The following is a 27923-nucleotide window of genomic DNA, read 5'->3' as shown; positions in this document are numbered from 1 at the left end:
AAAAAAAAAAAAAAAAAACCAACCCAAAACCTCTTTGCGTCTGTCCGTCTGTCTCTTGTTATATGTGTGTGGCCTTTTGAAAAAGAAAATCAACTGTAGACCACTGAGCTACAAATTCTTTAAAGAGTCTAAATAACATAAGACTTCAAACTGCTACTCTGCAAATGAGCTCTAAGGTTGAATAACACGGTGGTGAGTGCTGTGGTCAGTCGCTGATGAAATAGTTGATAATTCTGTAGTGAAAGAAAAGTGAGTAGATGATTGGCGGATGGGATACTGACACAAACTCATTTTGGTTCTGTGCACAGCTTCATTAGCTGAAGTTAAATATAAGTAGCACACTTCCAAGGGGGCAAATATATAAAGTTTGGGGATGCATTTGAAGACTGGAATATTGGCATCAATCAGGTACTTTATTAGTACGACTGGAAAGAACAACTCCTAGCATCAGTTCTGGCACATGCAGGAACAAAGTGAAAAATGGTAGTTTTTAAAAAGCTACTCTCCAGACACAGACAAAGCATGTTATAAGCCGCAGCAGAAGGAATAAGCTCTGTGTATGTGTGCATGTGTACACACACAGTTCCTTTCTCCTCCTTTGGTTAAATGCTATTTGCTACAAGGAATAAATCAATCCTTGGAAATTTGCACTCTAAAGGCAGCAGGAAGGCATTTACACCACCCTCTTACTTTGCATGCATCACCGCATCATTAATAATGCCCACTGTGTGCACTTCCAAAACACTGAAGGTGAGCTTCGGGGTAGCAGGTAAATTAAAATGGCATTAAACAATCTGTAGCCTAAAACCTGAGCTAGATACCAAATACTTATTAGCAAACACTTACTGGGAAAAGCAAGATACTAAATACTTGGATGACAAGTTAGGCTACAGACTGACTTTTTCCACTGCTAGAAACGTTCTCAGGAGAGGTAGTAGTACAAGCATTCAGACTGTAACTGTCCCCTCATGCCTGCTGCCAAGATCAAGTGATCACATCTGAAGAAAGCATGGGGAGCAGCTGCTGCTCCTGTCCTCCTTGGGACCCAGGCCAGAGGAGTGGGCAGGGGGCAAGGAACAACCTAACAAATCTCCCACTTCTGCTTCACACCAGGGACTCCAGTCTGGGAAGTAGTCAGGGAGCACAGGATGGCTGCTTCTTCCTTCACCAACCAGTCTACAGGAGAGGTAGAAGATGCTCCCCCTGACCTCCCCAGACTGGTGTGCAAGTCTGGCCAAGGCACAGGAGCCTTTCCCTGCCCTTGACTGCTCTGGGGACTGAAGGGAGGCAAGCAGCTGCTGTTCCCAATGGCTGCCCTAGATCAAAGGTGACCCCAGACTAGAGAAGGTGAGGAGAGCATTCCCCCGCCACTCAACACTTCCTGGTCCCCAGAAGGAGTTGAGCAGTGGAGAGGTGTACGGGTATTTTGTTCTCCTGAGAGAAACTCTTCAGGGAGCAACCTCTACCGGGTCAGAGATGAATTATTTTTCTTCCAGAACTACCAATTTTGTTTCGGGTAAAACTGTGTGATCACCTGTATGTATACTAGTGGGGTTTCTATGAGAGCTCCAACTCCCCTGGAACAAACATAACCCTTGTATGTGGCCTTAACCTATGTGACAGGCCGTCCGGAGGCCAGTCACAATGTTGGCCTGCCCACCTGTCTAGGGCAGCCTGCCCTGTATCATCTGTCTCACCTTGATGTAAAACAAAGAGAATTGTGGGAGGTTGCCCATTTTATGCCCCAATGCCTAGGGCATTATCCATGACTCGATCTCCCCTTATACAGTGTCCTGTGCCTCGCAGATGGCATCCAAATTACCCCCAAATCCCCCAGCTCCATTGCTGGGCCACGCTCAGCTTCTGGCCCAAACTTGGCCTCAGGCATCCAGAGATTTACCTTGGCTGTCTGCCCCGCCACTGGGGCCCCACCTCACACTCTGGGCTCTATGCCCTCACACTCTACCCCTCACTGGGGTCACTAATCTGCCCCCTAGCTAGGGCTCCTGAGAATTATGCCCCTTCGCCCTCAAGCGTCTGTCGACATGCCTGGACCCTGACTCAGGCCCCACTCAATGGGGCTGGGTTCCTGTGTTTTTCTGGAGGGGTGTGCTCCCCTAACCTTTCCCCTCCAGGGGGTAACCCACAAGGCAGCACGGGATGAAGCTTTCTGGCACTCCATACTCACCCTTCACTGGGGAGGCACAGGTGTGGCATTTCCTGGAAGCTGCCCCGCCACTAGAAGCCCCACCACACCATCCAACCCCAGCAGGGTGTAGTTTTAGGTCATTCCCCAGGACTAGAAACCTCCTCCATCCCCATAGTTCCTGCCCTTTACCTCCAGATGTTCTGAGAGCAGCAGCTCCAGCTGGGTGATGTTATCCCTGCAGCAACTGCGGGCTTTGCTTCTCAGTGCCTGCTCTTATTCCCTAGTAGCTAGGCCCTCCTTCCAATCAGGCAGCCTTCTGCTGGCCATGTGACTCTCCTGATTGGCACTGCAGTCACTTGCCAGCTGCTCTGCTCCCTGATCAGGTGCTAAAAGTGGCAGGCTCCAAAGATAGCCTGCCACAGTCTACATAATATTCTGAAATAAATTACATGGCGTGCTTTGCTGCCCCAGTTACCCAAGTAAAACCAAATGGTATTACTTCAACAGAAGACAAAGCCACCCAAATATTCAACTGAAATGTTAATTAATGTTCAGATGAAACAAACAACAACATAGGGCATAAATGGGATGCTTAAATCTGATTGACCTTAGATTAGATATATTACACTGTTTTGCTTTATGGGTATACACAAGACTAGCATTAATGCCGTATTTCCTTCTTCATCCTAGACTGATTCATTCAGACAGGAGGGGTGGTACATATTACTGCTCACTGAAACACCCTGCCTGGATACAACTTTTATAACAGAAAAGGCAATAGAGAAGGCAGTCCTTACACATACTTAAGTGGTACTATCAACGACCTGCTATAATCCTTGCTAATGGATAGATCCACTAAAATATTGGGATTTTGTTTACAGTGGCTCTATTAAAAAGCCAAAATGGCACCAGTTTGCACATATTGATATCACACATTTCAAATAGGAAACTGTTGTGTGATTTCATCAGGGCTGACTTTTCAAGCAGCCTCTTATATTTTGCCGCCTTTCTTATGGCGTTATCAACAAAAAATAAACTCCTAAAGTACCACTTAATTTAAGAGAATGCTCATCCTGCGCCTTTCTTTAGATACTCAGCAAAATTCTGTAATCCTGATATTCTCTTACATTATCTGGAATGCCTAAAAAAGTTAGAAGACTTATTTTGTATTTACTTAAAGAATTTGTATAGAAATGTAAGAAGTGGCATTTTTTTTCTTCCTCTTAACCTTGAGGAAAGAAACCTTTTAGTCAATTTTGGGTCTTTTCTTTAGAAATCCACATACACACACAGAACACAGCTGAACTGAACTCATTAAAATAATTTGAATTAATACATGCAGCAAATTATTTCTGTAATAATTTACCTAGCTCTCCAAAGACAGCTGCTAATGCGTACAGGCAGCAGAAAAGGGTGGAGATGACAAATATCAAGTTCTTGGATTACATAGTCTTTTTATGCTAAACGGTAGAAATCTATCAGTTTTTTGTCCTTATTTAATCATTTTTTTACATCATAAATGCATCTAATCCTCAGTTATAACCAGGCAAATTCTTATGGCAGTTAATAGTTTTGCCTGCCCAATAACTATAGGATTAAACTTTAAACTTCACGGCCAAGTCAAGATTTACAACAATGCTTTTCTACTCTAACCTGGATTCCTTAATGTACTATTCTACATTATGCAAACTAAATGACTGAAGGGTGAATGCAAGATCACAATTCACTAGAGGTGATCTGCTGACATTAAATAATTCATATTCAACTGGAGATCTCAGAGTCAATTTATCCAAATGGCTTCTACGTGTTTTATCGATCTTTGGCCCTGATCCCACAAGCTACTTTATGAGACCAGACCTCTGAGTCTGCTCTGAGCCCTAGCAAAATGAACAGGCCTACAAATAATAAGAGGAGATTAATATAAATGTTATGTTAACTTTTTTTTTTGGTTTAAGAATATTCACATCACATTTGTTTGAAACAAATACAAGTACAACTATTGGACTTCAAAAGATTCCCTTGGAAAACCAAAGTCAAAATCTGTTTCTTTACTGCACTGCACAAGGCAGCTTCCTGCCTGCTTTAAGCTGATTACAGAGCCAGGATGCAGGAGAACACATACATAGCATAGCCATTCTCAAGCTGTTTCATCTGGAAGTAGCAGCACCTGTTTGAAAAGCACCTGGTGAGTAAGCTGACTCAGCATGAACAGTTACACTCAGCCAGGGGTGCCACCACATTCAAAAAAGTGGCAGTGGGGTGCCATGACCCTGAAAACGTTGAGAATCACTATAATATACATTTGAAAAGGAAAAGTGAATAACGCTGGTAATGCTGCTGTCCAAGAATTACTTATGATTCTGTAGCTGCAACAGCATCAAAACAATAGCACATCCCAAGCTAAAGGCTTGAACCACTGGATGCAATAAATAAGTTCCCTTGACATCAAGCCTCATGTGGCTACATTTCACCATGGGTGGATCAGGTTACTGAAATAATCTAAACTAAGGTCCTATATATGCACTAGGATAATGAACAACTTGGTGATGTCAATGGTTAATTAGGTTAATAAAAGACTCCCACAATAAATTTACAAAGACCTGTTTGACTTCTGATGTGAACAGGGCTAAACAGTTTTTAAACCACCTTTACAGAAGACTGTACTGTTAAAAAGGAATAGAAAGGTGCATTTTCCACTTTCAGTAACCACAAAGTATTTTTTCATTTACTTTGGTTACTTTACTTAAAATAACTGGCAACACTGGTTTAAGGGACAGGGTAAAGAAACTACATTTTTCAAGCAGGGGGAAACGTATACAATAATGTCCTTTAATCAGTGGGGATACTCTTCATAGCTTGAGTTTAATAAAATGATATAGTTATCTGTGGGACTAGGTTAGGCCCAAAATTTAGCAATACTTGCAGTGTTCAAAAACTCCTTCAGAAGTCATAAAAAAACAGACTACTTACTGCTGTGTTTCAATTGAGTAGTGTTTAAGAGTGGTTTCTTTCTTCCCATCCCTGCCTACCCCTCAAATCCCGGCACCTCTCTGTCAATTTTTATTAACTTCCTCCACACTTTGATGGGAAGCAAGATTTCTGCTGCTTCTTTAAGTCTCTACTTGCACTGACAGCAGTTTTATCTGTAAACCTACCTCTGCCATTAACAGGAAGCATTACTGTAGTTTCCCTAGTGGATTTTTCCCCTTTAATCTTCATGCTGTTGCTTTACAAGGTAAAAAATATCCTCTTTTTACTGTTGTTCTGTGCCTGGAAACATAGTTAAATCACTTATAGCCAGGATCCAAAACCCAGCAAGATCAATGGAGTCTCTCTCACATGCACCGTTTTCAAACCCCTCGGATTCTGCAATCCTCATTTACACAAGTAAACTCAGACTAAAATGGGACTGCTTGCATAAGTATGGATTGCAGAATCACACCCTAAACATTTCTCCAGTTTGCTGGTTCTCTTTAAGTGTATCAGCAACGTAAGAGATACTTAACACGGTATTGTGCATAATGCTCAGTACCTGAAGACAGCGTCCAACATTCAACATTAGCAAGGTAACTCAAGTTCTATTAGCAGGCACACTGGTTGAAAGAAGGTAGAGATGATGTACTGGCTCAGAAATGCAAATACCCTGTAATATAACCATGGTAGAGATACTAACTTACGAGTCTCTACAATGGGTATGTCAGTGTACTCATAATTCAAGTTGTGTGTGTACAAGGAAGTGCTTCCTCCTCCTCCATTTTGTAGATTTTCAAACAAATATCAGGCAATAGTTTTCCAAAAAAAGAGCCATTGCTAAATATGAATTTCAATTCCTTCATTTCTTTGTTGTTCATCACATGAAAATGCTGCACAAGCGTGCCTTTTGAATGCGCCTATATGTAACATTTTCATTTCTCTGGTCTCCCTGGACATCTGTATAATTAAAAAGACATCTCTGAAGCGGTGGGTATTTTTAGAATAGCTATATGAATTCTGAAAGATGACTATAGCTAACTTCTACCCATACATGGATCTATGTTAATGTATAATATTTTTTGAAACAGGATGCCACAAGCAAGCCTCAGCCACAACAAGAGAAAGAGCATCTAACACAGCAGGTTTAAATATATATTTTTATTCTTTTGAATAGTTTGAACACTTTTTATGACAAAGAAAATTACGAAGAATTCAGAGAGAATCTCCCTATATATAACATGTCTGAAATATACTACAACCACTAAAAGGAAAAGTCAGTGAAGATCTTCAACATGTGAATCAGATGAAGAAACCATCAATAATACCGTGAACCATTTCCAGTCCCCTTACAATGTCACCCTCTCTGCATAAGTGAGTTATGAGGATAGGACAGAGGTTAGGGCCAGCACACTTTTCAAGCCCTAGTGAACAGCACCACTCTAAAGTGCATGGATTACAATCCAGAAGATGTTTATTTTTTTTTAAGTGCTTTAATTGTAGAATGCAGTACAGTGAGGCCTACTGCACAAGAACTCCATAAGAAAAAAAGGCCAGGCACTCAATGGGACCCTTTAAAAAAAATTCAAATGTTTAAATAAAGCATCCCTTAGGAAAAATCAGCCCTTTTTTTCAAAGAGAGGGCTTGTATAGGCTGCAAAAACCTTCTGCCAACAGGCCCCTTTAAATCTGTACCACCTTTACAGCTTTGTAAAACTGCAGCTGCTCTGAGTTTAGCATACTTTTTGTAATCTTTGAAGCACACAGTCCATTTTCAGGCTGCTTAAGTAGCCCAAGCTTGCTGCCAAATAGTTAACAAGTATCATCTACAAGACACAAAGCAACAAGCAACTCCCTGGGAATGCTTGCTGCACCAGCACAGAAATATAAAGAACCTAAACTGCAGACTTCACAAGAATTTCAGTACTTCCTGCTTTTGACCTGATTGGAACCACCATGAGAATAGCCTCACAGATCTGGCTTACATTAGGGCCTCCAGTGAGATCATTCAGTTTCTATCAATTCCCCTCTCATGATGGTGCCAATTACGATATGGGCACTTGGCTACAAAGAACTAGACTGAGACCATCTCAGGTTATTCAAGTATTGCCCTAGATTCAAAACAAACAAAAATGTTATCTTCCAGAGAATATGGCTCTTGTGTTGTCAAAAACTCATTTCAGACAGAGCAAACAATTTGTAGCAGTTTTCAGTTGCTAAGGCTAAGTAATTTCTAACCAACCTGGCTTCAGTTTTATTTAATGATCCAGTTGATAGATGTGATAGAAAAGACAAAACCAGTTTAATGTGTTTATATAGTTCAAACTCTTCTTTCCTGTCCCCCAAAATAATTTAAAATATACTCTTCATGTTTTTTAAGAAATATATATTGAACATCACTTGATAAAATCCCAAATAGGGAAAAAAACATTCATTTTTTTCTTCCTCATTTTTAAGGCCATTATTTGGTAATTTCTTATAAGAACTATTCTGAAAAAGCTGAATGGTCACACGACTGTTTAAATCATTTTCCTGTACTAGAGTTTACAGTTTCTTAAAATAAAATTGATGAATGGGCATTCCCTAAAAAAAATCATACTAAGAGGGGTGAGTGGGAGGGAGAACAAGCAGCCATCTTGTAAAGCTGCCAATATTATAATGGCAAGGGTCTTTCAATTATGTTAACAAGAATCCACTTTGTGGCTAAAGACTCTGGAGAACACTCTTAAATACCCCAACACTTCAGCTTGGAAAAATCAAAACTTAAACCTCTGGGATACCTCCAACAGTATCTGAGTTCTTTTTTTTTTTTTAAGCCCTGGCTCCTGGAATCATGAAATACATCAAACTCAGAGCTTTTACAAAGTTTCCAGTTCCTGTGGCTAGGAAGCAAGAGTTCAAGAACACAACACTTAGGGTAGGGACAGAAATAACACATAATAACACATAAACCAATATAAGTGATCGGAAACCGGTTCAAAGCTGAAATACAACAGAACTTTGCAGTGCACATAAACCACTTTCAAAATGGTTGAAACTGGTTTAAGATAAACCTGGATGGATGCAATTTCAGACTTAGCTGTTTTAACTTAAATTAGTTTATTGAACTACTGTCCCAGATCCTCTCCAGAGTCAAGTTAACTCATAGTGTCCCAGGATGCTTTGCACGTGCCCCACAAACCCCAACTTGCAGGGTGGGCGGGCTAGCCTTGGCTCAAGCTGTCTGTTCTAGCCCAGCAGGGAGGCCTAATCTAGTGTCCCCCAACTTCTGGCCTGGGCCACTGCAGGCATGTGGCTACATTTCCAGAATCAAAAGTGAAGGTCTATTCACTTGCTTACTGGTTCACTCAATGCAGCTTAGTCTAACCTGAAAAGATTGAATCAATTCAGCGTTGGGCTTTTTGACTGTCTGTACTTAGCCTGAGACACTCCCAAAACAGAAAAAGCAATTAATTAAACTAGATTGTATGCACAATCTTTTTTTAGGCTTGACTATCTGAAAGTCCAAGTTCGGTAAAATTTTAAAACACCTCCCCCTCCTTTGCCAACCACTGCTGATGACTAGGGACCTACCTAAATTCCTGTAAGACAAAGGGATTTTCAGGGGCCGCTCACAGCAACACAAAGCCAATTTTACAATCTTGTTATGGAGAACCCTTGTGACTGATTGGTTGAAGGACCCCAGCAGTCCTGCCCCTTGCTTGGCCAATCACTAATCTTCAGACTGAAGCACTGCTGCGGCATTGCATTTGGTTTCTTAAAAGATGGTTCTGAAAACTTTTTGCTTTCCTGATTGGGGCCTTCACTGAATCTATGTCAGTAGCTCAGCCTCTCAGTAGCTTTCTCTCAAACCACATGTTCTATGGCTGTGGGGGTTGCTGCACTTTCTTTGTATTCTGATATTTTTTGTACTTTTTTGGTGACTGAACTCAAAATTGCGGGAAACGCCATTTTTCACAGCGATCACATAAACTGCCACTTTTTGCAGTTTCCATAAAAATTGTGAAACTGTCATCAGTTTCATCTGTGGTTCAGAAGAGTGAGGAGTCCTGAAAGAGAATTGGGGAAGAAAACAAGGCACTAAAAATTGTATTAAAAACCTAAAGCAACGAAAGATTTGTTCTTCTATAAGTGGAGGTGCACCCATACATCGGTCTGATATTGGATTGGCACCAATATAAATCAAACTGATTGCATCGGAAAATGGCCTGATGTGGTGAATAATTTGGCTGATAAATGCCCATGTGTGTGCACAGACATGGGTGTCCCCGTGGTGAGACAGCGAGTGAGGACCCCGTGCCCCCATGGCGAGAGAGCGAGACAGGGACTGGGGCAGGTGCTGCGCAGCTGAGGCAGGGAGCAATGTGGGGCATGGGACAGAGCCATGGCTCATCCAGGGGGCAAGGGAGGGGTGGCTGCCACCACTGTGCACACCCCGGGAGGGCATGGGGGGGGCATGTGCCCCCAGATCTGCATGGTGGGGTGAGGGTGGCTACAACTGCAGGTTGGGGGCAGGGCTGTGCCTGGCTCTTCCCAGCACATGGTGGGGGCGGGGCTGGGGCTGCAATTGGGGCAGGTGGATCTATGGGAGGGCTACAGCAAAATCTGTGGTGGCTGCAGACCGCCACCCACCATGTCCCCCTCCCAGCACTGCCACCACCCACTCAAGTGCAGTCCAGCTCTGGTCCCACTGAGAAGAGCCTGGCCCAGCCCCAGCCCACCCTGCCCAAACCCCACACAAATCTGGGGGCACACGCTCCTCCCTCTGCCCTCCCAGGGTGCACGCAGCAGCAGAAGCCACTCCCTCCCCACACCTCTCCAGATGAACCGCAGCTCCATCCCATGCCCTGCCCTACCCTTGCTGGGCAGCGCCTACCCCAGCCCCACTCCCTTCCTCACCACGGGGCCTTGATCTGCACCCCCACACCCTTTCCATCCCACTTCCCCTTCTCACCACAACAGTGACTTACCAGCTGCATGCAGCTGTATCAGAAATCAGATCTGTATCAGCCAATATGCCTACTTAAAAATAAGCTATTGGCATTGGCCCCCAAAATCTCTATCGGTGTGCCCCTATGTATAACCTCTACCCCTTTACCTGTCAGAATCAAGGATTCTTTGTCCTTCTCTCACAAAGAAATAGTTACCTAGTAAATTATGTCAGCTTAGCATCTTATCATAGATAGTAACTGGCTGCAAACAGCAGTGAGGGAAGGAGCAGCAGTTGCTGAGAGTGGGGACTAGAAGAGGGTGTGAAAGTGGCTGACCCTGATACAGTGAGATTTAAACCTATAAACTTTGTGAAATATTGCAGTACATATTTTGGAGGCTGCATCTGGGTGATCTATTAATACCATATTACCTGGATTTGGGTGCTATAGTAATACAGTAATACCTGGATCACTTGTGTCCAAGTGACTCACAACCCTCCTAATTTGCATTGGGTTGCCAAATTAAGATTAAGCCTTAGAGCTGCTTGCTGTGGCTTTTACTTAAAAACACATGCTCATCTGGAGCACGTCAGCAGCCTTGAGAAGATGACCAGAAAAGCAACACATTTTTAAGTGAAGGCCACAATAACCAACCGAAGACCTCAGTGATCCTGTGCATCCATTTACCACAGCAGCACAGAATCTCAACTAGCTCACAAGCCCTTATTTTTGTGAAGGCATGGTCGGGGGGAAAGCAGTGATACTGAACAGAGGCATAACAAGCGCCTTCATTACCTGAGATGGGGGACAAGGCATGCTGACCACTGGAGAGCAATGTGGAGGACAGGAGAGAGAAGGAAGATTTTAGTGGCCATTGCTCTCTGGAGAATGAAGGCGGATGTCACTGCTGCTATAGCCATGTTGGCTTGGACAGCAGTAGTCCCATGGCCAGGCTTCCTGAGAACCATCCCTGCTACCCAGGTTCTGCTCTCCACCCCCACCAAATTTGTTGCTGGCCACAGGGCTGCGCCTCCCCTGGCAGCCTCCCCAGGATTGAGAGGAGAGCACTATTCTGCCCTGCCCCCCAGGTACACTGCTGGGTAAGGGCCAACCCTGCCTACTCCTATGATTCAGCAGGGCCAGGACAGGGACAGTGCAAGCGATGGCAAGAAGTCCTACATTTGGGGGCAACTCTGGCACCCCTCACTAGTCTGTGCATAGGGCTGGTGCCCTCACTTGCCCCACCTTAGTTATGTTATTCAGGTTGAAAATTGATATCTTTCTGTGGGGACTCCAGGTTTTAATACCCAGTTTATACAGTGATTGTGCAGAGTGCTCCGCTCCCCCACATCAGGGCCGGGCAGTGGAGCACTTCCCCAGAGCCAGCAGAGCCCGCACCAGCCCCCCACTCCAGCTCCCATCCTTGCCTTGCCTCACCTCGGGGAGAAGCCGCTACCTGCCCCAATGAGGCTTCGCCAGCTCTGGGACACTGCTCTGCTCCCCCGCATTGCCATGGGGAGCAAGGAGGCACGTGGCGTCAGGGCCGTGGAGCAGAGCAGTGTCCTGGAGCTGGCAGAGCCTCACTGGGGCAAACAGTGGCTACTCCCTGAGGTACAGCAAGGCAGGGATGGAGGCTGGCATGGGCTCTGCCGGCTCTGGGGAAGTGCTCCACTCCCCGGCCCTGATGTTGGGGAGCGGAGCACTTCCCCAGAGGTGGGGAGCCCATACCAGGCTCCAGTTCCAGCCCCTGGCCCCAGCCCCCGGCCCCCAGCTCCAGCCACTGGCTCCAGCACCTAGCCCCTGGCTCCCAGCCTCCAGCCACTGGTCTCCAGCTCTGGCCCCTGGGCTCCCAGCCTCCAGCCACTGGTCCCCAGCTCTGGCCCCTGGGCTCCCGACCCCAGCCCCCAGCTCCAGCCCCCAGCTCCTGGCTCCAGCCCCTGGCCCCTGACCCCCAGCTCCAGGCCCTGGCCCCAGCCCCCAGCTCCAGCCCTCTTCGGTAAGTGCCCCACACCGGACCGAGGCAATGCACTCACGGACCAAGGCAGTGCGCTCATGGACCTCTGCTCTTTAGAGGTAACATTGCTTCCCACCTCCCTTCTGCAGCAGTGTTTTTACAACTTTCTGAACCAGATGCTTTCAGAGGCTGCTGAGAAAATGGATTAGTGCTTTGTTATTTTCCAACTTTGCAATAATAAAAACATGCAGTTTAGGTAGAAGATAAACATTTTGGGTAGAAGGAATACTAGAAAATTGTTCCAGACATCAAATGTGTGACTGTTTTCCCAGTAAGAGCAAATGGGTGAGGTTTACTACAGCAAAGAAGCTGTTCCCAGATCCACCCCCTGTAAAGTAAGCCTCACCCATTTGCTCTCACTGGGCATTAGGACTAGTAGATCAGCAAAGCAAACTGCTCAGAGCAGCTCCGTATGCAGGCCTGTAAACTACACTCAGGTTCTCCACCTTGAGAGACCTTCAGACTGGTATGGTAAGGGAGAAGGAAGGGGATTTCTCAGGTCTAAACACAGCCATCCTCAGCATTCACATGCTAGTCTCTGGTCTGCCCCAGGTAGCGTGAACAAGTAAAGCTTATTTTATTGACAGCAGACTTAAAGGCAGGAGGACAGCCATAAAGATATGCCTCAAGGGCTGCAGAGGACAGGACACCACACTGGGTTAAGAGATAATAAAGGTTTAAAACCAGTGGGCAAGGGGACTTTTGTAACTGGATCATGAAATGAAGATTGAGCCGGTGGTTCAGTGATCATAAAAGATGTGCCTGTAAAAAGGGGAAACCAGCAAGCGTTGAAATAAGGAGAGCTGGGCTTACGGCAAGAGACACCTATAGGCTAGGGACAGAAATTACCCATAAACCAGCATAAATGATTGGAAACCAGTTCAAATCTGTAACAGAAGTTCAGTCAGTACACAAACTGCTTTCAAAATGGCCAAAAGCCAGTTTAAGATGAACCTGGATGGATGTACTATCAGACTTAACTGATTTAGGTTAAATTGGTTTAATGAACTTCTATCCCAGATCCTCTCCAGATTCAAGTCAACTCACAGTCCCCCACAGGGAAACCCCCACTCACCTTCCCGCCAAATCCCTGCTCACGGGGTGGACAGGATAGCCTTGGCCCAAGCTGTCTGCTCCAGCCCAGCAGGGAGGCATGGTCTAGCACACTCCCAGCTTCTGGCCTGGACCGTTGCAGTCACGCAGCTACATTTCCAGAATCAAAAGTGAACGTCTGTTTACTCGCTTATCAGTTTAATCAATGACTAACCTGGAAAGAGTTGATCAATTTAACCTTGAGCTTTTTGACTGTCTGTACATCACCATAGAGTTAGCTGGATAAATTTGTTCCAACCTTTCCCAGCAGACTTATCAAATCCCCAACCTGTCTAGCACACACTCAGTTCTCTGTTTTCCTCTCTCCTTTCTAGTGGCAGTAGGCTTTTTGGAAGAGCCAGAAGGTGATGTTACAAACACCCATCAGATCTCCTTGGTCTCATTTTTGGATTAAAATTTCATTTTAAATGTTATATTACATTGCGCTCTTATGATTGACAAAGATTTTAATTTAATGTTCTATACAGCTGAGCAATTCTAAAGATGGTAAAAAAAATACAGCTAAAACACTACTACTTTGTGCAAAGCAAGTTAGAAAATGTTCTTCATAAAGTGAAAACACTTGAAGTGAATGACGCAATAAAACAAAGCACAATTATGCAAATAAAAATAATTTTGCACATGAATAAGTATAGTGCGAGTAAAAGTTAATCACTGGAAGACCAAAGAAATACTTAGCAAAAAAAATCCCAAAGTAAAGACTGCATACCTATTTCTTAAGTTACACAGAAGAGAGGTTTTCAGATTCAAAACTGATTTATAGCAATATACCCTAAGAATTTTAAAAAATGTAAATAGAGTACTTGCTGCCAGCTTGCTGTCAAACCGGAAATGGAAAGCACTTTTAATATCTGTCTACAAACTCAATGGTTAAAGAAAACGTTTTGAGCAGATGAAAGCAAAGGGAAAATGAGCCCAATGTAACACTATACTTTTATATGCTTAACTGGTTAGTCAGACAGTTCAAGAAACTACAAAATTTAGTCAGCACAGAAGCAAAACAAAAACACCATGACGTTCCAGTTGTATTACACAATCAAGCAGCTGAATTTATAATGTGTTTAGGTTTCTAAGGCACCAGATACAAAGCTTAGCTCTTCACTTAGCTTTGGACTAAAACGTGATTACAAATTCAAAGGCAGGAGGAGCTCAGATTAGGAAAGAAACCAATTAACAGGCAAAAGAAAAAAAAAATACAGGCACCCCACAGGCTTACCGGGATCAGATGACATGGTTTTCATGTATTCTGATATCAAATTCATTTGAATGCTGCTGCATTCCCAAGGAATCAAGCTCAAGATGGTAACAGACTCATTGATAAGCTTTGTAGACCATCAAGAAGTTCTAATCAGATGTTTGGTATGTACTGGAAATGTAGAGTTAAAAAGCATAGCATAGGATATGCCCCACCTCTTTGAAGGCTGTCTGTTTGTATGAGGCAGAGCAAGCATGCAACCTAGTGAGCAAGTTTAATAAAGTGCACATAGATTTCATTCCCATTAACAGAAAAACAAGAAAATCAAATTACATAACCTTCAAACTGCTACAGAAAAAGCACAGGGAAACACAGTAAATTGTTTCTGTCTAGTGCCTCAGCTTTAATCTAATGTTAAATCCACAGCCACATTCAAAATACAGCAACCTCAAGGTTAATGATAAAATGAGTAGCCTGTCTCCAAGTTGGTACTTACTTTCCCAACTGACTTTTGTTTCAAACACCCTTTTCATTGTGCAAACAATGTGTTTAAACTGCTTTTCTGAACTAAAATAAATATGAAGATTAGAACTCCAGTGCATAGACGCACAGAAAAAGATTACGAATAATTCTCATAATGCAAAAAGTTAGATTTCTTGGTATAGACTGATAAAAGAAAGGGGCATTTAATTCACTGGACTCAATCCAGTTTTAAGGCACTAACACTGACACTGTGTTTGGGGGTGATGAGTACAGGGAATGAATTTTGCAAATAAAAGTCATCATCTTAGTGAAGTAAATGAAGTAAACGGAAGAGGCATTACAGAAAGTAACTTATTCACCTACACACTTTTCATCTGTATGCTGTTTTTAATGCTCTTTCACCCTCAAGAAAAAAGTAGCCATCTCCATTCCAGTCCCTCCTAACACTTCTTTTTTTTTCTACAAGCTTACCAGACAAAAGTATCTGCTGATCAGTTACTCATCCACCATACTAAACCTGTTACGTTTTAAAGGACTGTCCCACAGGATCAGGCAGAGTACAACTGATCTATTTTTGGTTCTGGTTGCAAAACCCTCTGAGAAGACAAGCTGTTCTTCCTGAGTGTTTGTATTATGACAACCACAGTTCATCTAGCACCACATAGCATCTAGTTCACGATCAGACATTTGCTCCTATATCCTAAAAAAGGAAGCATGACGACAAGAGCAAGCAGTCTTCATTATTGGCTAGTTATCCTCATTTTGAAAATCCTGGCAGGACTTTCCCTTCCTCCAGCCCAAAACATGCTTTTACCCCATGGTCTTTTCTGCAGCTCTTGGACCCTAATTTGGCAGGAGCTGATGCTAGGGTTGAGCTGTGTTTCCTAAATCCAAATCTCAGTGTGTCCCATTTCTCACTGCTCATACCTCTACCTTTGATGGAAAGGAATAAGACTAATTCTGTCCAAAAAAATACCTGTTTATTATAAAAACAACAGTTGCCTCATGTGTAGTAATAGGACTATTAGTAGAGAAACTATTTAGAAAGTTATTTAAATAGTGTTTTACCTTCACAGAGATGCCTGAAATGCTTTTAAAAAAGTATTATTTAATGCTCACAAAAAATATTAAATCCCAAATAAGGAACATTTTAACCTATTTTAAAATCACAAACACCTTGAAACTTATATTTCTCAAAGACTTGTTTCAAGCTGCACGTGAGCAAAACAAGCTATTGTTATTAATAATTTGTTTACAATCTTTTCACTGAAGAGTCCAGGTCTCGGGATCTGAGCTACAAATTATTTCCTTTCTGGTACAGATGTTGAGTCATGCAGGGCACAACCATTTTGCCAGAAACCCACAATAAAAATATGTAATAATTTTGCTTCTGTTATTTTAGAACTTTGGAACGTAATTTTGACATTGGAAGCACACATGCAAGTTCACTCACATGCTTCAGTCCTTAGGTTTCAGCCTTTAAAGTGAGTTTTCCACCAAGCTAGATTTCTGTTAACAGTGCTACATGTGCGTGCACTCACTTTTAAAAACAAGTATCTGAGCATCTGAACATGCATTCCCGTTTTTCAGTTAAAATCCTAACAACTGTGTTTTCCAGGGGCATGTGACAGTAGTGGGGGAAAAAAAAGTTAGCAACTAGCTCCCATCACCTGTTATCGATATAGACCAAGCAAGGGTTCACAAAATGTGGCTTGCCAGGCCATTCTATCCAGCCTGCGGGGCCCATAAAAAAATTTAGAAAATTAATATTTATCTACCCCTGGCTGCCTGTCATGCGGCCCTCGATGGCTTGCCAAAACTCAGTAAGCATCCCTCTTTCTGAAATAATTGCCCACCCCTGAGCTAAGCATAGACAGCCAAACATCAGAGGCTGAATCAATTCAATCTTTGCAGGTCAATCTAAGATGTGTAGATTGAGCTGATAAGCAAGTGGCCAGATATTCACTTTTCATTCAAGAAACGCAGCTACATGCCTGCAGTTGCCCAGGCCAGGGAGCACTAGAGCATGCCTCCCTGCTCAGCTGGAACAGACAGCTTAGGCCAAGGCTAGCCCACCCACCTTGCAAGGTGGGGGGTGGGTTTGCAGGGGAAGTGCAAAACATCCTGGCATGCTGGGGGACTAAGTTAACCTGAGTCTGGAGGGGATCTGGGACAGAAGTTAGATAAATCGATTTAACCCAAATCAATTCAGTCTGATACTACATCCATCCAGGTTTATCTTCAATGGTTTTGGCCAGTTTGGAAGTGGTTTCTGTGCAGTGAACTTCTGTTGTGTTACAGATTTGAACCAGTTTCTGATCACTTACACTGGTTTAGGTGCAACTTCTGTCCCTAGCCATACTGACCAACCCTTGGGCTAACACTAAGTAAGTTTAGATAAGAGAATTACACTCAGGAGAGGTTGGGATTTCTCATGCTTCTTGTTCCCAATAAATATATTAATGCATCTCACCCCCAATGCAGATAAAATGGATTGGGAATTAAAATGAAGGGTAAAGGTATGGCCAACCTTTATTTGAAATGCTTTGAATCCCACTCCAATTTTGACTATTTCAAACTGAGAACATTGCAGTATCATAAAGATGTGCACCCCAGCCCAACTGCTTTAAAATGGCTGTAAAGGGATGGAACAACAGTGCTCTCCAGTCAGTGGTCTAGAAAGAAGGAATCCCTGAATAACAAACAGCTAAAAGCAATTTCTTCTCAAGTGTCTGTATAACAAACCCCCTGTTCCCACCACTCTCCCTGCCCAGCAGCCAGTCAGTTTTCTTCACATCTCTACATGAGCATCCTCTACTACCCAAGGAAAACATTAATCTTTACCAGAGTGGGGTGAATGCGGACGGGGGAGGGGAGAGGAATATAAAATAGACAAAAGCAGCTTTCTTTCTGCTGCTTTAATTTCATAGATTTCATAGACATTAGGGCTGGAAGGGACCTTGGAAGATCATAGAGTCCAGCCCCCTGCCCAAAGGGCAGGAAGTCAGCAGGGGTCATAGGATCCCAGCAAGACAGACATCCAAATGTCTCTTGAAGGCATTCAAGGTGGGTGCTTGTACTACCTCCGGTGGCAGACTATTCCAAACCTTGGGGGCTCAGACAGTAATGTCCTTATGTCCAGCCTGAAACAGTCACGGAGGAGTTTGTGACCATTCAATTTTGTCATCCCCTGGGATGCTCTGGTGAACACGTATTCCGTCAGATCCTGGTGAGCACCCCTGATAAACTTATAGGTGGCCATCAGATCACCCCTGAGCCTGCATTTTTCCAGGCTGAAGAGTCTCATAGCTCTCAGCCTCTCATCGTATGGTCTGTTTTCCTGACCTCTGATCATGCACGTGGCTCTTCTCTGCACTCTCTCAAGTTTCTCCACGTCCTTTTTGAATTGTGGAGCCTAAAACTGGACACAGTACACCAGCTGTGGCCTCACCAGGGCCAAGTACAAGGGGAGAATGACATCCTGGGATTTGCTTGAGAAGCATCTATGAATGCAAGCCAGCATTTTGCTTGCTTTACTAGCAGCAGCATCACATTGAAGGCTCGTGTTCATCTTGTGGTCCATCATGACCCCCAAGTCCCTTTCGTCCGAAGTGCTAGTCAGCCTAGCACTGCCAAGCCTATAAGCATGCTGAAGGTTCTTCCTCCCAAGGTGGAGAACCTTGCATTTTTCAGTGTTAAATGCCATCAGATTCTCATCTGCCCATTTTCTGAGCCTGTCAAGGTCAACCTGGATTGCCCTCCTGTCCTCAGGTGTGGACACTTTACCCCAAAGTTTGGTTTTGTTGGCAAACTTGGCCAAAACATGTATATTTTAGGGAGGGAAGAGGGGAGGGGTAGGAAAAAGAATCCCTTTCTCATCCCAATGCAGAAGGCATTAGAGACTAACTTGTTCAGAAAAACAAATGTCCATAGGTGGTAACCTGTATCATCAGATATTATAAATGGACTTCTGAGAAGTGATATGAAACAGAAAGGAATAAAGTCATTTAAATGCAATGGATAGGGAAAGGGGGGAGATATAGGGCTGGGACACTACTGAGCAGTAAGAGTGTTTTAAAAAAATCAGACTGAATAAACAAAGCAGTTAACCACTCGAGGGACATACCTATTATAAAAACTAACCCAAGTAATGGGATAAAACTTCAGAATCTACCAAGACTCTGGTTAGTACAATCCTGTGCATGGAGAATTCCTGTTCCAAAATTCCACATTTAAGTTGATTTTTTTAATTATTATTGCTACAGTTTTGGGTCAAGTACAGACAGTCAAAAAGCCCAAGGCTGAATCAATTCAGCCTCAGGCTTTGTCTAAGATGCACATATTAAATTGAAACAGAAGTGAGCAGGCATTCACCTTTGATTCAGGGAATGCAGCCACATGCCTGCAGTGGCTCAGGCCAGAAGCCAGGGGGCATAAGAGCATGGCTCTCTGGCTGTCTGTTCACTTCCTCTTCCTGATGCCCCCAAGGTCTCTGGGATTTGTAGTCCAGAATTAAAGCAGCAGGACTCTGCAGGGTTGCTCATCACTTCCTCTTCCTGCTTCCAGGTGCTTCTGGGATTTGTAGTCCACAGTCACATCCAGCAGTGAGTTTGAGCTGGGGAACGGGTGTTTAACCCCCTTCCCTGTTCCCAGACTGAAGCCAGGGTTTTCCTGGCAGGGGGCAGTCTTCCCTCCCCATGCACAGACTGGGCAGCATCCTCACCCGGGCTTCCCCCCCCAATCCCCACATCAGTCAGCCCTCACTGCTTCAGCTAGGGAACGGATGGGCATGGCCAGCCCTGCTCTCTGAAGGACAGAACACAACCCAACCCAGGGCTGGAAAGTATGCTCGGATAGAATCAAGGGACCATAAGGGACCTGTAAAATTATCAAGTCCAGTCCCCTGGAGGTTACTGGGCTCAAATGATCTCAACAAGGTGCTTGTCCATCCCGCTGCTGCACACCTCCAAGGATGGTGACTGCACCACCTCTATTGGGAGTGTGTTCCAGATTCTAGTTACCCTTATGGAAAAAGAAGGGGTTTTTTTGTTTTGTTTTTTATGTCCAGCCTAAATTTTTCCTGAAGTATCTTGTGCCCATTGGTCCTCGTCCTCCCAAGGGGTGCCTTCCTGAAGAGTTGCTCTCCTACACCTTGGTGTTCACCCCTGACATAGCTGTAGGCAGCAATCAAGTCACCTCTCACCCTTCTCTTCCTCAGACTGAACAGACCCAGTTCCTGCAGGTCTCTCCTTATAGGGCCTATCCTCCAGGCCCCTAATCATATGGGTGGCCCTTCTCTGAACCCTCTCAAGCTTATCCACATCCTTCCTGAAGTGCAGTGCCCAGAACTGGACACAGTACACCAGCTGTGGCCTCACCAATGCCGAATAGAGGGGGAGGAGCACTTCTTTGGATCTATTGGCAACACATCGGCTGACACACACCAGAATTCTATTTACCCTGCTGGAAACTTCATCGCACTGTTGACTCATGTTCATCTTCTGGCCAATTATCACCTCCAGGTCCCATTCAGATGAAGTTCCTGCCAGTGGACCACCACCCATCATATAGTTATGAAGGTTCTTCCTACCCGGATGAAGGACCTGGCACTTTTCCCTATTGAACCTCATCCGATTCCATTCAGCCCATAGGACCAGTCTGTCGAGGTCATCCTGGATCCTTACCCTATTCTTCTGATGTGCCTATATTTCCCCATAGCTTGGTGTCATCCACAAACTTAATCATTGCACTTTCTACTCCCTCATCCAAGTCATTGATAAAGATGTTAAAGATGTTAAAGAGCATGGGCTCAAGCACTGATCCCTGGGGGGCACCACTGGAGAGGGCCCTCCAAGATGAGGCCATCCCATTGCTTACAACTCTCTGGGATCAGCCTCTGAGCCAGTCGTCTACCCACCTCACTGCAGACTGGTCAAGGTCAGTACCCTCCAGTTTAATTGAGAGAATCTCATGGAAAACAGAATCAAAGGCTTTACTAAAGTATAAGTTAATGATGTCAACCTCATGTCCCTTGTCCAGCTGGTTAGTTACCTGGTTATAAAAGGACACTAGGATTTTCAGGCATGACCTGTCCTCGACAAAGCCATGCCAGTTGCTTCTTAATACCCCACCAGTTACGAGCTTGTAATTGACGGCATCCTTAACAATTTTTCCAAAGATTTTTTCCATTACCCAAGTCAGACTGACTGTTTTATAGTTTGCAGGGTCATCCGTCTTCCCTTTCTTAAAGACAGGTACCACGTTAGCTCTCTTCCAGTTATTCAGCACCACTCTCGAGTTCCACAACTCTTCGAACAGCTTCACAAAAGGCCCTGCTATGAGCTTAGCCAGTTCTTTCACAACTCTCGGATGCAGGTTAGCTGGCCCAGCAGACCTGAAAATGTTCAAATGTTCTAAAAGTCCCCTCACCTGTTTGGGGCTGATTTCATGTGGTCTGATGTCATCCCCATATTCCCTGGGCCTCTGGACAAGTGAACAGCTCCCATTTGATTTCAGGAATACCAATGTGAAGTAGTATTTAGGAGCTCTTCCTTTTCGTGGGGATCAACTGTGGGCTGCCCCTCTGTATTCAGTAGGGGTGCTGCAGTGGAGCTTGATTTCTTCTTGCTCTGCATGTACCTATAGAAGGACTTTTTGTTATCCACTATTTCAGTTGCCAGCTTGATCTCCATGCCTGCCTTGGCTTTCCGAGTCTTACTTGCAGATCCTGGCTGCATAAGTATACTCCTCTCTAGTTGCCGAACCATTTTTCCATTGTTTACATGATTCTTTTTTCTTTTTCAGTAGTTCCCTAATATCCCTGTTGAGCCAAATGGGTCTCTTGGGCCTTTTCCTGCTTTTTGACCGTGTGGGGACGGCCTCTTTTTGAGCAGTGAGGATTGTCCCCTTAAGGAAGCACCAGCATTCCTGAAGTCCCAAATCATTCAGTCACTGGTTGCAGAGGGCCTCTCTAACTAGACTCTGGAATTTGCCAAAGTCTGCCCTTCTGAAGTCTAGGACTTCTATTCTACTGACTTGAATTCCCAGCCTTTTGATGGATGGTAAACCTAATCAGATTGTGATCACTGTTGCCCAGAGTACCTCCAGTCCTCAGGTCACATACCATGTCCTCCCCTTTGGTCAACACTAAGTCCAGAGTGGCTTTACCCCTAGTCAGCCCTTCCACATGCTGGGGGATTGTGATTTAACTTCAACCAGGAATGGGTCTGAGACAAAAGTTTCATAAACTGGTTTGACTCAAATCAGTGAAGTCTGATACTACTACGTTCAACCATGTTTATTTTAAACCAGTTTCAGCCATTTTGAAACTGGTTTGTGTGCACTGAGCTTCTGTTCTGTTACAGGTTTAAACCAGTTTCTGATCACTTAAACTAGTTTATGTGTAACTTCTGTCCCTAGTCTTGTTGTTTAAAAACAGCTACTCTGAGGTCATCAACGGAATGTCTAGGGAAATTAAAGTGTTCTGCCACCACCTTTTGTGTCTACCTGGAACTGATGTCAGATCAGTGTCTATTCATTCTTTCACATAGGGATCATCCCCTCTGTCCAAAGCAGATGGACACTTTGAGAAGGTGAATGAACCTATCCTTTTCTTCCACTTTCCCTATTCTTTGTATTTAAACTATTTTACTTCTATTTAATATGCCCGATCTCTCTCTGTAAGTCCATTCATAGCATCTGACTAAGTAGGCTGTTGCCTACAAAACTTACAACTTTCTGATCAAGACAGATTCTAAGATGCTACCCTGGCCTACTTCCTGCCCTAACTTCAGGCTATCCCAACTAACTACTTTTCTCTAATCAGAAATAAAAGGGAACAGGGTGTTCAATGCCAGGTTAAGTGGAAATGAGAGCAAAGGAGAAAAGAGGGAGAGCTAACAATTTGCCCTTTAAATAAGGTATATGAATATGACCAAAAGATACTGCAACCTGATAAGCCAGATGCTTGCTCAAGTGGAGCCAGAAACTATTTAGCTTCCTAGAGAACTTGTTTAGAACATTTTGTCCTCTATTTATAGTTGTGCCTCCTTGAAGGTTAGAGATACTACAAAGCTCTAGAAAGATCTTGAAACAAAAAACAACACTACAGTCCATGTATTGGGAAATTCCTTAATTTTCTCCAGCACTGGCAAGCATCCACAAGCATAATACTAAAGTAAAAGCAATATACACTGGCATGTTTAAAAAAAACTATACTAGAAAATGCAGATATTTTACTTGCCACAGCAGCAGCATTAGAATTGACTGCACTGAAATCCCATCTTGTAAAACTTTCAGAATGCATGGTTAGCCTTTTATAAATTTGTTTGATCTCTACATGATTAGAGAGCAGACTAGGAGATCTGAGGGGGATTAAAACATATACTTCTGATTAAACTTCACCTGCTAGCCTCCAAATGACTGTACAACACTTCATATTGTTCATTCCAAGCAAGGATGGTACAAACTGTAAACTGACCACGGTACTATGAAAATGAAGAAAATATTGGTATAACCTCATTAGAACATATTGACAATAGGCACAAGTATGAACTAAACATCTGCAGAGAGATACACCTGTCAAGCACTTAAGATAACATGATACTCAATAAGCCATATCCATTAGTTACATTTTCCTTACAACTTCTTGTTAGAAGCACTAGGAACAGACATGCACCAACAGTGTTATACTCCTGGGAAATATTCTTTCTAAATTAGTGTCAATATAAAACATTGCCATTTTTAAAGATAGTTAAAGACTCTTCAAGTAATACCTATTTGATTAACATTTCTTTATATAGGCAGGAGTCCCCTGTGGTTCAGAGGTACTATCCTCGTCTACCACTTAGGAGACCTGGGTTTGATTCCTGGATGCATATACAACCATAGCCATTGAGGCAACAAACATCTGGACTCTGTCTGCCCTTTGGATTCTGTCTCAGTGCACCCTAAGGGATGGAAGGTCATGCCTCCACACTTCTGCCTGGGTGTCCTTGTGGAAGTGATCCAGAAGGCTCGACTACTTATACTACATAGGCAGAAAAGAGCCGAAGAATGAGTTTCTCATGAAAATGAAACCTCAATGACATTGGCTAAAAGGAAATGATCTCCTTACTGGTTAACTACGGAAAATATCTCCAAAACATTTATCCATATTGACTTACACATCTGAAAAACATCACATTCTTGGTCCTGGAACATCCAGAACCCATGGTAAATTAACTTCAATATAATTTAAGTCTTTCAACTTGGAACCACTGGCTCATCATACCCAACTTGCCTTAACGCATGGAAAGCTGGATGACTTAATATAAAACCCTCATAATAGAATTCTTGGCATTCCTGTTGTGCCTTCCATCTCCAAACATTTACTCCTCAAGCCATAATGAAGTTCACCAGTGCCCTGTGATTCAGTTTGATATTTTGCCCCTACCCTTTCTTGGGGTTTTTTATTGTGTGGTTTTTTTTGTTTTTTTTTTAAAGTAGGGAAACTGAAGCTTAAATCTGGACCCAGAATCCAGACCTGATAAGTCACATGTTTTAGTCAGACTATGTTCCTCCCATTCCATTGTGAGCACAGTTGTAATTAAATATATTATACTGCAGGACTAATCATTACCTATGTGAATATGAAAATAAGCTTTTTTTAAAGCACTGCACCAATAAGGACCTGTATATTCTATATCTGTTCTGCCTGAACCATCAGTTCAAATGAATTCCAAGCATATCTTGATAAAAAAAAAAAATGGTCTTAAAGGCAATCATGTTCAACTTGCAGTTTTCTAATGCATTAGATAAAAGATATTCCAAACTGGGACAGATCCTGTGCAACTGTATTCAAAGCATGTATACAATCAATATTCTACGCTCATGTCGTTCATGCTCTCAAGACATGTTGCTATACTCTGCATCCATTGAAACCTTCTGTGACAGCCCTTTCAATACAATGGAGGAGACAAAAACATTGACTCATAAAAAGCATCAGTGGTATAGTGCCCCATAAAGTTGATATACATCTCTCCTTCCTATGGCACACATTTGCCCAAATGAATATATTACAAGGTAGTCTGCTTAGAAAAAAAATGACACTCAAAACTATTCTAAAACAAACATTAAAAAGTTAGTCAAAAGAATTATTTGGCAGACTAATGCCATGAAGCTGCAGATGAGAAAATGCCATGAGTTGGAGCTGTAATACTTCTATCAAGAGTGTATAATAGGGACATACTTGGACAAGATTCTATACTGATGCACCCCCAGCACAATCCCACTGAGAACAAATGAGTTCACCTGATAATAACTCAGACAACTGCTCAGTACAGACTCCTTTGAAATACAGCCTATTGCAACGTGAACTCACTCTGAGAAGCTTTGCATAGGGGCCTGCACCGTCTCAACTCTGTTGTTGCAAGGCTGTGATTTTGTCCCATAACACAAATCCCAAAATGAATACCCCAATTGTACCCCCAGCACACTGAGAAAGCAGCCACTTATCTCTTTCAGGAAAACAGTTGTTATAAATGTTGTGCCTTATTACTGTGTTTTCCCAAGATCAGACCTCACCCCTGCCCATTCTAGCTTGTGTTTCACTTATACTTTTCCATGGGTCCAAAAATGTAAAATTGCCATTGAAGATATTTTAGGTGCCAGAATCCCCAGCTGGCAGAAGGCCGTCTGGGTCCACACAACCTATCCCTACTTCTCTCCAGCTTTCCAAGAGCAGGATGGTTTGGTGTGACACTACTCAGGTTGGAGGACCCCCGTGCCCTGTCACAGTCAGTCCTGTCATCCCTGACCCACTCAGAAAGCTTCCAATCCCACTTGCCTGCAACACTTTGCTGGGGGGGGGGCAATTCAGCAGGTGTCTTGCCTCTGCCTGAAGCAGAGGATGGGGGAATCCTGAGGTGATGTCTTACCTCCTGGTGGAACTCAAAGCATCTGTTGGCTTCCTGGGTTTCCAGGCCTGGATGTCACTTTGCTGGCTCCCCTTAGAGCCTGGCCTGCCCCAGGCCCTAGTCACTTAAGCCCTTGGTCCTGGCCCTTCCACATACTCTTGCTCTCTCTTGCTTTGTCTCCGTCTGGCTCCCAGCTGCTCCCAGGCTTCTGGAACCTTGGGCTTTGCAGCTGCACTGCAGCAGGGTCTTTGGTCCTGACCCCCGTTCTGGTTCCTGCCCTTGGATTATCTTGCCTATGGCTCCAACCTTCATTGTGGAAGGGATATCAAGCAGGGTGCTGGGGCCTCTACATCCCCCTTTACAGCCACTCCTGGTCCACCAGGTGTCTGTTAAACAAAAAGAAAAAAAAACAAAAACAAAAAAAACCTTCAACTTGCAGTTCCTCCCCACCTTGGGGTAAACGGACACCATCTTAACTTAGGGTTTTGTCCATGGGCTTGCTGTTCAAAAAAAAAAAGAAAAAGAAACAAAAGAAAACCCTTAACAGAAACTTACTGTCCTTTAGGGGTTGCTTAGTGTCCACCTAGGCCACCTTCCCCTCAGAAAGGGATGATCTGACCTTCTCCACAGATAGGGCTCAATTGCCCTTCTCTCTCTTGGCGCCCAATATTCCCTCTCTTAGCTACTCCCTCTTTCCAGTTGTGTGACCTACTACTCCACACCCGGCCCATGCAGGCGCAAAAGGTCCTGGTCTTTCTAGTCTTTTCTTTCCATTCTTCATAACAGGGACTTGGACTCCCTGTTACAGTTGGTCATGGCCAAAGCACACCATAAAAAATGGCCAGGATCAATGGGTCTGCAACAGAGCTTGCAACAAAGCCATAGATGCAATGAAATTTATCTAACCAGCATGGTCATGCTATATTATTCATAGCACCTCCTTTCTTCTGCTATCTCTTATAGTCAAGGATGATTATCTTATCTGTGGGTCCAAAGATGGCTGATGAGGCCTATCTGGGATCAACAGACTCTAGTGTAGCTTGGACACATGTTTCCATATGGGTGGGTGGCACTGGATTCCTGATTGGTTTGTGACACGCTGTTTCTACTGCTTCTGCTTTTCCATCTCTTGTTGTTGTGCGCTTTCAAAGTACTGAGATCGCTGTAGCAGGTTCTTCTTCCATTTTGGGCAATAGTTTCTCATGAGTTAACATGAATGATGCATTTTTTTAAGTTGGCCTTGAGGATGTCCCTGAAGCACTTTCTCTGCCCTCCTCTTGAGTGTATGCCTTGGTTGAGCTGAGAGAATAAAACTTGTTTCAGGAGTCTGGAGTTGGACATCCAGATGACGTGCCCAGCCCAATGAAGTTGATGTTGGATGGTCATCGCCTTAGTACTCATGATGTTTGCTCATAGGACTACACTATTACTAGTGCATCTATCTGTCTTCCCACTGGGTTCAGAGGATCATCTGTAGGCAGCATTGATAGTACTTCCCCAACAACTTTCGATGGTCTCTTATGCATTGTCCGCGTCTCAGCTCCGTACAACAAGATGGGGATCATGACTGCTTGATAAACTGTGAGCTTGATTTCGGATCTGATTTTGAGATCTTTGAACACCCATTTCTTCAGGTGTCCAAAGGCCACACTTGCACAGTTAGCATCTATTTGTGTGCTCACAAGTGGACAATGGCCTACCAAAGAGTAATTTCAATAATTACAACAAAATAAAAAGATCAAAAGTCTCAGGCACGCAAACACAGAAAGTTTCAATGGTATAGTGGACAGAGCACTGTGGCTGCCTATACGGATGCTCATTCATATTCTAATTAGAACATGTCAGAGCAGATTTGATTGAGTCTGCTCTGCATTCGAATTAGAACACTCCAGCATTGCTACGCTATCATGCGCATTAAACCCCCAAGCATTTTAAAATGGCCATGGGGGTCGCTTTATCTAACCCTTATCAAATGAGCTTTAGATGCAGCCACTTCAAAAACATGTGGGGGGGAGGAGTTAATGCATGTGATGGTGAGTCATTTTAATTAGAGAAGCTGTCTGGGAACCACTCTAATAATTAAAAGCCACCCCCCACGACCACCCATGAGCATGTGTATAGGCAGCCTGGGGTACTAGCTGCAGAACCTGAGCTCTCTTGCTAGCTTTGCCAC

At 43.7% G+C, this 27923-nt stretch overlaps 1 protein-coding gene across 3 annotated transcripts in view; it reads right to left on the bottom strand.

Annotated features, from left to right (window-relative positions):
* The window catches only part of FGD4 (FYVE, RhoGEF and PH domain containing 4), a 199028-nt gene that overhangs the window by 76895 nt on the left and 94210 nt on the right, over positions 1-27923 (bottom strand). The window contains exon 1 of one of the 3 annotated variants that reach the window (XM_019544639.1): positions 14394-14518. The exons of the other annotated variants lie outside the window; for them this stretch is intronic. Within the exon in view, the coding sequence (XP_019400184.1) occupies positions 14394-14439 (46 nt within the window). The 5' untranslated portion in view covers positions 14440-14518. Of the gene's footprint in view, positions 1-14393; positions 14519-27923 lie in introns of those variants that run through there. 3 annotated transcript variants of the gene reach the window in all.

This window comes from Crocodylus porosus, unplaced genomic scaffold (genome assembly GCF_001723895.1).
Source record: "Crocodylus porosus isolate Cpor-Errol unplaced genomic scaffold, CroPor_comp1, whole genome shotgun sequence".
Classification (NCBI taxonomy): domain Eukaryota; kingdom Metazoa; phylum Chordata; order Crocodylia; family Crocodylidae; genus Crocodylus; species Crocodylus porosus.
The sequence above is the reverse complement of the archived record's forward strand: the minus strand, read 5'-3'. Positions and strand labels throughout refer to the sequence as shown.